The sequence below is a fragment of the Desmodus rotundus genome, chromosome 6 (genome assembly GCF_022682495.2).
Source record: "Desmodus rotundus isolate HL8 chromosome 6, HLdesRot8A.1, whole genome shotgun sequence".
NCBI classification, from domain to species: Eukaryota; Metazoa; Chordata; class Mammalia; order Chiroptera; family Phyllostomidae; genus Desmodus; species Desmodus rotundus.
This window is the reverse complement of record NC_071392.1, coordinates 40351442-40365706: the sequence shown is the minus strand read 5'-3', so window position 1 is coordinate 40365706 and position 14265 is coordinate 40351442. Positions and strand designations below refer to the sequence as shown.

The following is a 14265-nucleotide window of genomic DNA, read 5'->3' as shown; positions in this document are numbered from 1 at the left end:
AGTGTATATCTTGTCTTCTAGTGAGACTGTATGTTTTTCAACCTTAGCTGGTTTGGCATACATGACAAAAACTCCATGAGTACTTAAATAATAGTAGGTTATGATGAGAATTGACAGAATTACTAAGAATTGAAATGAAATACTAACAAAATAGTCTACAAAAAATTATTAACATTGATATATTTACCATGACTCAAAATTAATGACTAACAGCTATAATTTGTTCCCCTTATTTTGATGATGAAAATTCTAACACATTAAAGTAATTATTTAATTGATGTCTTTCATTGCCAAAATATAAGGATAACTCCTGTGAGAGTTCCCAACCTCCTATGTTTATGACTAATTCAGACTCCTTTAGAATTATATTTCATCACTAAGTACTTACTGTAGTTGTAGTTGGTTTTGTGGAAGAAGTTGGCTGTGTTGTAGTCCAAGGAAACACATGAACTATGACTGTTGTGGTGGCTGACAGCTGACTAGCTTTGTTCCCACCTAATTCATCAGTAACTTCAATAAGTAGCTGGAAAGTCACAGGGCCCTGAATCCCTTGAAATGCATCATACTGGAGCTTCTGGGCGGTGGCCAGAGCAGGAGGGCCAACACCTGGTCTCCAAAGCGTGAACTGATTATTCTCATTTCCTGAGGGTGATGAGGTAATAAAATAAAAATAAAACTGCATTATATAGTATGTTATTTCTATTGTCTTAAGTTCTTATTTAAAAGCATTTCATGCATATGTTCAATCATTGTAAAATATCTCACATGAATGCCTTTCAAATGGCATAGAAGTGACTCACTAGAAAGCATATATGTCTTACCTCCTACAATTGAATAGCTCAGCTGTTCCTGTGCAGAATCTTTGTCTGAACAATTGAGCTGAATGAAAGGAAACTTAAAACTGGAATAAATCTGAGTTTCCAAATGTGGTGGATTGCATACAGGAGGCTCATCATTCATATTCTATAACACAAGAATATTGTCTCTTTTAAATTACGTCTTAGAATATTATCATATATAATTAGTTACTTGTTTAACTTTTATTACTTATTGCTTTTACCTTCACAATATTGTGTTTACCTTCACAACATACTTTTATAATGCATCTTAATAATTTTACATTAAAAGACTATATTTTAGTGCTTCATCATATAAAATTTGTTGTTTGGGGTTATCCGGGAGCATAGTCCATGCTCCATTTTTAATTTTATGAATGTGGAATTAATTTTTAACAAATGTCTGTTTCATACATAATATTGCTAAGACAGATATTCAATCATAAGGTTATTAAATTTTAAAATTAGATTAAAAACTAAATGTTATTTATTCTAAACTCCCCCCTTTAATCTAGAATATATATGTCATCCAGTCTCTTCTTGAAAAATCCTCAGCAAAGGTACTACTTAAAACGAAGCATATTCCACTATTGGATAGCGTTGCTTGTTAGAAATATTCATTTTTTTTTGCCTGCAAATCCAATCTATTCTTTCTAGTATTTGTTCTAAAGAAACTCAAAATCTAATAGGGTATGTGACTTACATTTCAAACATGTGGGAGATTCCAACAATTAAAGAAAGGGGAACCATATTATCTCTGGGAATATTCAAATTCTAAGGCTCTTTAACTCTATAATCTAGTATAAAAAGTATCTGACAAGCTATTTGGAATTATCCCCTTTCTCCTTTTTACCTGTAACAGACATTGGAAATCTATGCACTCTCCTGAAAAATGTAAAATAGTCTCAGAGGTATTTTCAAAGTAACATTCAATGAAGACACTACCAATTTGTCAGAATGGTACGTGAAATAAAACCAATTGATGTCCCTGATTTAGGAAAATGTAGTGTCTAATTTTATTTATGCTTTCCTTCCCTTCCTTAGTAGTATTTCTTGAACATCCTTGGGCTCTTTCAATTTGAGCAGTCAATTCCTTAGAAGCCACCCGAGGATGCAGGGAAAATTCCATTATCTTGTTTTCACTCCAGCACAGTGCAGCTTTGCTTATTAGCTTGCCCACTGAAGGACATAAAGTGGTACTTGCTAGTATTTAAGCCCTACTTTACTAAGTACCAGTTTCTTCAAAATTAAAATCTTGATAACCATATTTCCCTGAAAATGAATCATTAGTTTCCCTCTCTCCCTCCTACTGTAATACAAAAAAGGAAAGATATTATCTATTCTTTCACAATTTGTCATAGCTACTTAAGTAATAATAAATAACAACAACCAATATTTATTGAATGCATAATATGTGCTAGACTTTAATTTACTTACGTTAATATATATTCAACAACCCAATAAAAAAAATGCAGTATTCAGGAGTTCTGGTCAAGATGGCAGCATAGGTAAATGAAGTACTAACATTCTCCCATAACCACATCCAAATTGCAACTAAACTACAAAAGGACCTTCATTCAGAATTCCTGAAGTCTAGCTGGACAGAAGTCCTACAACTAAAGATATAAAGAAGAAGCCACACAGAGACTGAGAGGATAGGCAGAGATGCTGAACACTCTGCTCCCACACCCACAAGTGGTAGATAAAAATCAGGAGGGATGTCTCAGCTATGGAGATCCCCCTCCCAATCAAGTGGTCTTAGTCTCACATCAGTCCCCTCAGCTCAGGCTTCCAGTGCTGGGAAAAAAGTTCCTATAACTTATGGATATAAAAACCAGTGGGGATTGTGATTAAGTGAGATGGAGGGCTGCTAGAGTCTCGTGTTTTCTTCTTAAAGGTCCAGCACATGGACTTACTCACACTCACTTGTTCTGAGAGGCATCCTTGGGGGCCCAGTGACATATGGGGAAGAACTAACTGAATTGTCTGGCATTGGAGCAAGCAAGAGTCAGAAGGGCAGCTTTCTCCCAGACAGAAGTGCTGGCAGAGCCATTATTTCCTTTCTGGGTCCAATCCCCACAAAGTCAGCAGGCAAGCACCATATCTGAGTCTCCATCAACCTGGTTAACACTGTTAGCCCCACCCAGGTAATTTCCTAAGACCCCCAACCCACCCAACTTTCAGGTCCAACCAAAGCTGTTTCCAGTGGATTTTCCATACAAATGGCCTGTCTTGATTCATGCTTCAGATTTTCCTAAAATATCTCAAACATGCAACTTTTCTCTGAGTGACTAGGACTAGCAGCAGCTGGCCTTGGTTTACAGGTTGGCTTCTTCTGGGCACCTCCAAGCCAAATAAAAGTAGCAGCCATCTGTAGATCGCTTTGTAGCTCATGCTTGGTGGTTTCTGGCAGGACACAGATGGCACTGAACTGGGCCCGCACCTACACACAGGCCCCAGATATGGGTTACCCAGTAGACAACTTCATACCATGTCAAATTAACCACCCAACCTACTCTGCAAAGTACACACTCAAGGGAGAAACTCAGCAAGCACCAGAGACCCACAGAAATAAATTCTGCTTTGTGGGGTAAGCCTCTGCACAGCTAATCTTCCACAGTGGTGTAGCCAGTCCTCATAGCCCATCAGCTAAGGGTAAATACCTCCCTTTGAGGTACCTACAGCAATCAAAGCTCAATGACAAGGAGGGTGTGTACAGCTGACACATGAGAGGCTGTGCCACAGGAACCTATAGGACACTTGCTACATAAGGTCATTCTCTCAAGCCCAGAAAGCATAGCATCTCTACCTTATACATAGAAACCAACACAGGAAAGCAGCCAAAATGAGGAGACAAAGAAACATGTCTCAAATGAAAGAACATAAAACTCCAGTCAAAGAATTAAACCAACTGCAGGCAAGCAATCTACTAGATGAAGAGTCCAAAACACTGGTTACAAGGATGCTCAATGAACTTAGGGGAATAGTACATAAACTTCATGAGAATATCAACAAAGAGATAGGAAACATAAAAAATAGAGATAGAGAACAAAAAAGAAACAGTCAGAAATGAAGAACACATTAACTAAAATAAAGAATACATCTAGAAATCAGTAGTGCAGTAGGTGAAACAGAGGATCAAATCAGAGAATTGGAAAGTAAGGAAGCAAAAATCACCCAATCAGAGCAACAAAAATGTAAAAAAAATTAAATGAGGAAAGGAGCATCTGGGGAGCAACATTCACATCATGAAGATGCCAGAAGGAGAAAAAGAGAGAGAGAGCAAGTAACTGAAAACCTTTGTGAAAGAATAATGATGGAAATGCTCCTTAACCTGGTGAATAAAATATACATACAAGCCCAGGAAGGACAGAGAATCCTGAACAAGATGACCCCAAAGAAGATTATATAAGACACATCATAATTAAAATGCCAAAGGTTAAAGACAAAGACAGAATCTTATAAACAGCAAGAAAAAAGCAGTTAGTTACCTTACAAGGGAGCTTGCATAAGACTTTCAGCTGATTTCTCAACAGAAACTTTGTAGGCCAGAAAGAATTGGTAAGAAGTATTCAAAGTCGTGAAAGGCAAGGACCTACAACAAACATTACTCTACCCAGTAAAGCTATCAGTTAGAATGAAGGACAGGTAAAGGGCTTTCCAGACAAGAAAAAGCTAAAGGAGTTCATCAACTACCAAATGAGTATTACAAGAAATATTAAAGGGTCTGAAGAAGAAGAAGAAGAGGAGGAGGAGGAAGAAGAATCAAAATTATGAATAATAAGATGGCAGTAAATATATGTCTATCAACAATTACTTTAAATTAAAATGGAGTAAATGTTCCAATCAAAGACATATGTAGGCTAAATGGATAACAAAAGAAGACCCTTACTTATGCTGTCTACAGATTGAAAGGCACAGACTAAAAATACAGGGATTAAAAAAAAAGATGATTCATGAAATGAAAATAAACAACAACAAAAGATGTGGCAGCAATAGTTACACCAAACAAAATAGACTTTAAAACAAAAGCTATATAACAAAAGACAAAGAAGGACCCAGAAATTTCACTTCTAGGCATTTATCTGAAGAAACCTAAAACATTAAATCTAAAATACATATACATTAATATGTTCATTGCAGCATTCTTTACAACAGCCAAGATATGGAAGCAACCTAAGTGTTCATCAATAAATGAATGGATAAAGAAGTATTGCTATTGGTGGGAATGCAGACTGGTGCAGCCACTGTGGAAAATGGTAGGGAATTTCCTTGAAAAACTAAAAATGGAACTACCTTTTGACCCAGCAATTCCACTGCTGGGATTATAGCCTAAGAATTCTGAAACACCAATTCAAAAGAACCTATGCACCCCAATGTTCATAGCAGCATTATTTATAATACCAAGTGTTGGAAACAGCCCAAGTGCCCATCAGTAAATGAGTGGATCAAAATACTGTGGTACATTTACACAATGGAATACTACACCACAAAAAGGAAGAAGGAGCTCCTACTCTTCACAACAGCATGGATGGGTCTGGTGACCATTATGGTAAGTGAAATAAGCCAGGTGGTGAAAGACAAATGCCATATGATCTCACCTATAAGTGGAACATAATGAATAAAACAAACAAACAAGCAAAATAGAACCAGAGACATGGAAATAAAGAACAAACTAACAGTGACCAGAGGGGAGGAGAGGGAGTAACAAGGGAAAGAAGAGGAAGGGTCAAGTCAAGGAACATGTATAAAGGACCCATGGACAAGGACAATGGTGAGGGGAAGACTGAATGTGGGAAAGGGGGTTGGGCAGGGCAGGGGAGAGCAATGAGGGAACAATGGGGACAACTGTAACTGAACAAAAATAAACTATTTTTTAAAAACATAGTGCATGCATTCAATGGAGTCTGACTCAATCATAAAAAGGAATGAAATCTTGCCATCTGCAACAACATGGATGGATCTAGAGTGTATTGTGTTGAGTGAAATAAGTCAGACATAGGAATCCAAGTCCCATATGATTTCACTTATATGTGGAATCTAAAAATCAGCATACATGGACAATCAGAACATAAACAGGCTCATAGATACAGAAAATATTTTGACGGTTGCCAGATGGGAGGGTGCTTGAAGGGGTGAAAAAAAAAGGTGAAGGGATTAAGAAGTACAGGTTGGTAGTTACAGAATAGTCATGGGAATGTAAGGTACAGTATCGGGAATGCAGTCAATAATATCGAAATAACTATGCATAGTGTTAGAATTATTGGGTGATAACTTAGTAAATTATATGTCTAATCACTGGATTGTATACCTGAAACTAATAGAATATTATATGTCAACTATAATTGAAAACAAAAAAAAATGTTTAAAGTTAAAAAAAAATGTATCGTTATCCTAAAATGGAAAGTGAAAACAGGTAGAAACTCCAAAACCCAAACTTTTATCCTGTGTTATACAGTCTCTCTATTTAATACTGCTTTCTACCTACCTGTAATCAGTGTTTACACTACAATGACACCAGCCTGCTCTGTTACGTGTTCTCATAAAACGCCTCTTCTACCTTTTAAAACATATTCCAAATAGTGTTAGTTCATTGAAAGAGGAGGGTTCTTCATCTTTTAAATGCTGGTCCAGTTTATATATATTCTAATTATTTCCAAATCTAAGAAACTATGGTTTGTGGTTTTACAGCCTCCTCATATTTAAGCTTAATTTTTAAAGAAAATCCTAACTACGTTTCCCTTGTAATCCAAAATTATTTTTAACTAGTTAAATTAATTTTAAATATTTTAAACTGAAACATCAGTTATAAAACACAATATATTTCAAATAAAATATGTGTCTATATTTTTCTAGGAAAAGAAAAATTATTGCTCAGTACTCAATTTAATTTTTAATTTTTTATTTTATTTTTTTCCAATTTAGTGGAAAGGAAAAATATATACAGATATATTTTGAAAACAAATACATGTCTAAAAACAGATATAGCAAGCTACTGAAGGCTCAAACAGAAGTTATATTGCAGATAGGTGATTTATATATATATATGTATATATATATATAGTAAGATCTAGGTGAAAGTTATTATTATATGAAAAATATATATGTATATTTTTGCCCTGGCTGGTACTCAGTTGATTATATCATCCTGCCGATATGCCAAGTTTGTGGGTTTGATCTCCAGTCAGGGCACGTACAAGAAGCAACCAATGAGTGCATTATTGGAACAACAAATTGATGTTTCTCTCTCTCTCTCTCTCTCTAAGCAGTCAATAAAAAATGTCTTCTCATAATAATCTGTATTATTGAAGTTCTTATATTCTGACTTTTCCCTGACTTTTCTATAATTATACTTTTAAAAAAACTGATTTCCTTTCAGTTATAGAGACTATTATATTAATACTTCATTAACTCATGCCTTTAATATTTGATTCTTGTCCTTATATCCATAGACTGCTTTTTCTTTTTTTAACTATTAAACAATTCTAATTTTGTCTTCGTAAATTCAGGCTGCACCCGCAGTGATGGTACTGTGTTACACATCTCTGTCGTTTGCGTCAGAGAACGCAGAACTCCACTCAGTAATACTTTGCACTGTCCTGTGCAAAAACAGTTATTAAAATTCCATATTATCCTTAAGACCCACACTAGGGAGGTTATATTCCTTCTAAGAAATGAGTGCTTACACACCTGACATGGAGTAAACAGAGAGAGTTCTCCAGGGAACCATGTCATCTGGACCAAGCGGTTTATGCAGCGAGACGGCTCAGCTATGCTGCGGGTACTCGGATGCAAACAACAGAGCTCTGTAGGTATAACAGTACCATCACTGCAAGTATAGTTTGAATCTATGAAGATACAAATAAAACTGTTGAATAATTAAGAAACGAAAAAGCACTCTGTGGCTACAAGGACAAAAATCAAATGTAAAGAGCGTGAGTTACTTAACTCAGTTAAAACTATGGATAATTTTTTTTTGTATTTTCCTTTGTAAAGTAATTCATTTCTTAATTTCAATAAAGAACAAACAAGCCTGACGAGAGTAAAGCATCACTGGAAATCATAGAGTATAAGGACACACACTTTTCAGATTGTAACTGTCTAAAAGTCTTCCAAAACCCTTTCTGTGAGCATTGGGGCTTTTATTTACTGGCGGTTTCCAAATTCAGATCTTAACCTTATTTTCCAGAGCTGTAATTTGCAAAAATCTTTTTGACATCTCCATTATGTTTTTGAACTCAAGGAACATGTGGGAGGGAGGAATTTTTCCTTCTCCAACATTGTTATGACCAGATTTTAAGCTAGTTCTTAATATTAAGCACAAAAAGAGACCCTGCCAAGCCTGAATCACCAGCTCCTATTTCTGGGGTGTTGTTTCTATAGCTTGGCGTTGAATATATTATGCCAATGTTGCATTTCAGAATCAATTTTGCCAAAAGACCATCATTATTCTGACTAACCGAACCTCCAAGCAGAGGATAATATAGCATATTCACTTCTCTAAATGTTCCCAATTAAAATATTAGAAGTGTAACTCTTGGATTATGGAAATTTGCTCAAGACTTACAATGTCTATAACAGAGAAAAAAGTAAGTTTTAGCTGTTTATGTGTGAACTTAGGTTTATTAAATCAAAAACTTAGATTTATTAAATTTGTAAAATGCAAGTGAACTAAAAGCTCTTTTCACTAAGGAAAAAGGGGTAGGCAACGCTTCACCTTTCTCAACTTGCAACACAAAAATGTAACTAATACGACAAGTTAATGTAATTCAAACGCTATTGCTCATACTCTAGAATTTATTACGTATTTTTACTAACTAAATTTCAATACATAAAAACAAATAGCCAATTTATCTGGAAAGTTCTTCCAAACCTGTTTCTAATGAAAGACAAATAAATTAAGATTTTATTTAATAAGAAAAATTCATTTTCAATTTCTCTCTCATTAGTGAGGAAACTAAAACTGTCTATATTTTCTTATTTATTTTTTTAAAGATTTTGTTTATTTATTTTTAGAGAGAGGGGAAATGAGGGAGGAAAAGAGAGAGAAACATTAATGCGTGGTTGCCTCTCACGTGCCCCCTACTGGGGACCTCACCCACAACCCAGGCATGTGCCCTGACTGGGAATCTAACCAGGGACACTTTGGTTCTCAGGCTGGCACTCAATTCACTGAGCCACACCAGAGAAGGCTATATTTTCTCATTTTTTAATTTGTAAATTATTAATCTCATAATAGAAATAATAATTTGAATAATATTATTTTTACATTCTGGAGATAGGATAGATCTTATTTAAGTGTAGAAGGTGTATAAATTATTAAAAAACAAAAAAGATATACTCTTGGGACCATTGGGGCAGCTATGAACCATTTTCTTAATATAAATTACAGTTATATAAAAATATTAAATGGAAACAATTAAATTAAGTAAATATTCTAATTTAATATACTATGCTATCAATGATGCTATACACTGATTCTGATTATCCACAACAGAGTAGTACATATAAAATAATCAAACTAAGAACTGCTGCAAGAAGGATTAAGAGCTCGGGTATCTGTAGTCAGGGCATTCTGCCACAGAAATGATGAGAGAAGGTGTGAATCTTGAGTATCTAATTTAAAATGATAGCCAGTTATTTGCATGAATATTCATTGATTTCATAGAGAGACAAGTGGGGTTATGTATTTTTCAAAATCTTGAAAATCTTGCCTCTCATAGATTGATAAAATAAATAATGATGATAATTAGGAAATGGCAAAGGTCTTTTGAATATAGCATTCTTTTTTTAATTTTAATTTTTTATTGTTATTCAATACAGTTGTGTGCCTTTTCTCCCCATCCCTCCACCCCACCCCAGCTGAACCCCCCTCCCTCCCCCACCTTGAATATAGCATTCTATAAGTTATACCACATGCAAACTTGTAACAAGTTTTCAACTTTTCATTTTAGCCCCTATACATTTACATACTAAAGTAAAATGAAATAACAATGGAATTCTGAATTTACCAAATGAGGCAAAATTATTTGTAAATTTTCCAGTTCACAAAAAATGATAAATTCTATTGATGATTCATACTAGTTCATGTTATTTAATTACAATTTACACAAAACCTATTAAGAGTGAAGGATAACATAAAGTTATCCATCTTTAAAAGTGAAGGATAACATAAAGACACATACAAACACATTTTTACATTTATACATTAGGTATTTGAGATAAATCCTTCTTTAATTTTTTATTAATACAAACTAGTCTGTTTTCTCATTGAAATTATTTCTTACACTAGACAACTTCTATTATCTACAGTGATATACTATTTTAGTTTTAACTAGAACCTTAAAAATCAGAGTTAGTGTATGACATGGGCCTAAACTAGGGGAATTTTTTTCTATTTGGTAAGACAAAACTTGGAAATATGAAACAATTAGAGAAAAACTATGTGCTAAACCCTGTGTTAAAGTTCAGAAAACATAGTGATAATAGTTAAAAATACTTTATAGAAGATGTAATATAGTTTAGAAATTTATACCACAATCTCATAGAAATATTTGTGGCCTATTAGCATATTGAATAATCAGATTAAAAAATCCTCTACAAAATTAGAATTTGATTATACATTATATCAAAAATATACCTGTAGTTATCAGTGAATGCAAACCCAAGTTATTTCACTGAGTTTCAAAGTTGGAAGACATTTAGGTTATTTATAGCAGAAGTCACTAAGTGATCTGCGCAGAAAAGTCAGTGGTGAGCTTTTAGAGCAGGACTCCCCAAGCCCCTCTGATCTCCTCCACTAAATGTGTACATGTGATACTAAAGCCTTATTTCAAAAAACACAATTCAACATGTTAAATGTCCTGCAATATTTCATATATGTAATGTATACTAATATATATGCTAATAACTGCCAATATTAAGAATAGCTCTAAAATTCTAATCTTTATTTTAAAGACATTGGACAGTTAAGTAGAGGCACTACTTTTGTGTAAAAGCAGAATAAGGGCCTTCTCATTTCTCAAAACAAGCAGAGGACAATATTACACATATTACACCAATAGGTGAAGAGAGCTGTATCTCTGGAAAAGAACAGAAACTAGGATTTGGAGGGAGAACGGAGATGCCAGAAGCCATCTGGGGTACAGTGGTGTACTATGTAGATCAAGTCAACAAATTTGCAAGATCCTAAGCTGAACTATTATGATTTTTTGTTGTTGTTTAATGTAGTGTGCTTTTCTCTAAATAAAAATAATCAAAATTAAATGTAATTGCTGTGTCATTTGTATTTATTTATATATAATCAATCTATGAAAATTCTCTATGAAAAATCACCTTTATATACTTATATTGTTCCACAAATTGTGTAAAAACAATAATATATGGCATTAGTACCTAACCCAAAGAAGCTAACATTTTAGCTTTAATATGCAATGTTGTTGTGTTAAACCTACAGAAATTAAGTATGCTAAATCATGAGAAACTGTTATAGGCTTTCAGAAGCCAGGGAGACAGTATTTAGAATGTACTACAGAAATTCATCACAGGCCAGAAAAAATTAGTGCTTTTTCTTTTTTGCTATTGTGAATGGTCAAATTAATGATCCATTCCATAGTTGTGATTTGATCTTGATTTTCTTAAAAATAAATTTAAGTTCAATTGATGGTTAATGCAAGATCCAAATTATATCATCAAATTTGAATGTGAAAATTACAAGTCATCTAATTTGTAGTTCTCAAATTGTTTATTTTTTAATTACCTAGTAATCTTAAAAATTAAAGATACTACATTTCCATCTCCAGAGATCCTGATTTCACGTCTGTGCTGAGTTCCAAGCATGTCTACTCTGCACAAGCTACTCATGGCATTGTGATGTGCATGATGTAGACCATAATTTATAAAATTGTTAAATTTTAGACCCTATAGTTGAAGAGTTAGTGGAACATTCTAAGTTATCACATAGGGCTCTAGATTGAAGCCACAGTTACAAATTCCTCAATTAGATTTTAGATTTAGGATGTTTTTCCAGTTATTGTTTATGTGCACTTTGCATTTGTCTGTTGTCAAGTGACACAATTTCCATTGTAAACTGTATTTGATGAGTGCTTTGTGGCTTTATTTTTTCTAGTGCTGTTATAATGGATGACATGTATTTACTACTTCCTCTAAAAATTCTTTTCTAAGTATTAAAAATAATTATCTGGAATATGCAACAAAATATCTCATTTATATGAATACAAGTCAAGATTGAATGTTGGACATTAATAAACTAGATCAAAAAGAGCTGTATTAGCAGCACTGCTATTTATCTGACATCTTTTATTTAGGATAAATAAAATTTTAATAGAGTTCTAAAGTGAAAGATTTGTTATCCCCATAAATGTATGCACTTAAATCTGGCATCTAATTCTTACTAAATTTAAGACAACCTAAATTTTTTAAATACATGGCAAAATATTTAAGTCACTATTAAATAAATTATCTGGAACGTGCATTGAAATATCTCATCAAGTTGTATATTAATGTATTTTAAAATGACCTTTAAAAATATCAAATGAAATTTCAGGAAAAATAATGATGATACACACAGGTTAATGTTGAGGACAAGTGTGGATAATTATTAAAAAATGTTTAATCAAAATGAATAATTTTTACCCTAAATTTTCCTTAATTCCTTCACTATGTATACCAGTAATTCTCAGCCAGTAAGTTCTTGCAGAATTACCACCACATGTTAGTTAATTATTCAAAAAGTCTACTGAGAATTTTGCTTTGTGTGATAATCAGACCAGTTGCTTTGAAGGTGTGTACTACAAATAGATTCTAGAAAAAAAATATGATGATTAAAGCATTTATAATCTCTAAAGAATTAATATTTTATAATAAAGAGAGAGAAAGAGAAGTCGGGACTTGGATTTGTAAATAAATGCTAAAACTGACCAGTGACAACATCAGCGTTGAGATACTGAGACTAATATTTAAAGCTAAAAAAGATGAACCTAAAATATTCCTATTAAGCCAGGCCAGTTGAAGATTTACTGGATTTCATGGGTAGTGAGTCCTGTCTCCAAGCAAAGGTGAAAAACAAATTCTCTTCGGAAGAAAGCATCCTTAGTTTTCACAACAGGGTTCCCTCAGAGTGAGATCATTCATCCATTGGTCAAAACCAGAGATCGAATAGAGGAAGTGGCCAAATGAATGAGCATTTGCTGATGCGACTAACAACAGAGCATTTCCAATGGCTGCTTATTGTTGGTGCAGATCCTGATCAATCTTCTGTGGTGTTGGGCTTCCCAGGGGTTGCCAGAGAGATTCTCATTACACCCAGCAGCAGAATGAGCCTACCTGAGCTGCCTTTTGTTGTTAGGTGGGGGCTAAGAAATGAGAAGTTTGAGTCACTCTTCGTTGGATGGGAAAACATAAGCTGTCTGTCATTATGTTGGTCCTCAAATCCTGGGGTTCTAAACAATTTTGTTTTTGTTTTTGTTTTTAAAAAAAACAACCTTTGGGAGCTCGCTTTTGGTAAGTTTTTTTCCAGGGTATAGAGTTGCATTTAGCAGAAAGAAGCAGGGAGAAAGGTGGCCACACTATCTTGACCAGGAATTAACTTGCTATTTTTGAAAAAGCACCTAATCACTAGTCTACCCTTCAAAATTCTCAGACCAGGGAGAGGGGAGGGAGAACATCTGAAAGTTAGTGAGTATGTCTTAATTTGCCATCAGTTCCAGGGTACTCACTGCTCACTTAACGATCCTAAACTTCCCAGATATTCACCAATTATTTTTTCCTCTCTCTGGAAAAAAAGGTGAGAGTAACAAGTATTTTCCTGTTAGTTATTTGTTCTCTATGAAATCATATTAAGATTTTTCTTTACCTTTCTCAAAATAATTTCACAGTATTGCTACAAATGGTATATGCCTTGCTTATTTCTGTGAGACATCTTTGTCCAACAATTGTGCCAGTTTACCTTTCTATAGTGCCGTGAAATGCCTGCCCAAGCCAGTGAATCTGCTTCAAAAGAAATAATGAAGCTCTGAATGGACCTCATCACTGCCAGGGATTTCTGCCATAAAGACCTGAAGACATACATTCCTCCTTTGAAGTAGACACTTTTCTCTAGAATCCCCCAAAGAGTAGACATTTCAAAACTGCTTGGGAGTACAAATAAAAAAAATGCACAACCAGAGGGTGGAACAGAATGTGGTAATATCAGAACTTTACATAGTATCATTCTGAGTTGAAGTAAAAGATCTTAACAATAATATACATCTAGCCATGCAGTGCTCCCTACTTCCACTATTCTATTCTTATACCTGCCTTCAAGGTATCATCACCAGAAACAATCTTCATCCTGAAACCAGCACTCAATAATATTTTGTTTTGTTTTTAACTTTTGAAAGTGAGCATATGATGGTTTTAATCCTTTGGA

General features: G+C 34.1%; 1 protein-coding gene across 1 annotated transcript in view; it reads right to left on the bottom strand.

The window, feature by feature from the left end:
- LOC123479572 (cadherin-related family member 4) overlaps positions 1-14265 on the bottom strand; it is a 111536-nt gene that overhangs the window by 23713 nt on the left and 73558 nt on the right. Inside the window, exons 18-19 of the mRNA XM_045194144.2 lie at positions 822-963; positions 389-642 (exon numbers count right to left, since the gene is read on the bottom strand). Of these exons, the coding sequence (XP_045050079.2) occupies positions 389-642; positions 822-963 (396 nt within the window). The remainder of the gene's footprint in view (positions 1-388; positions 643-821; positions 964-14265) is intronic.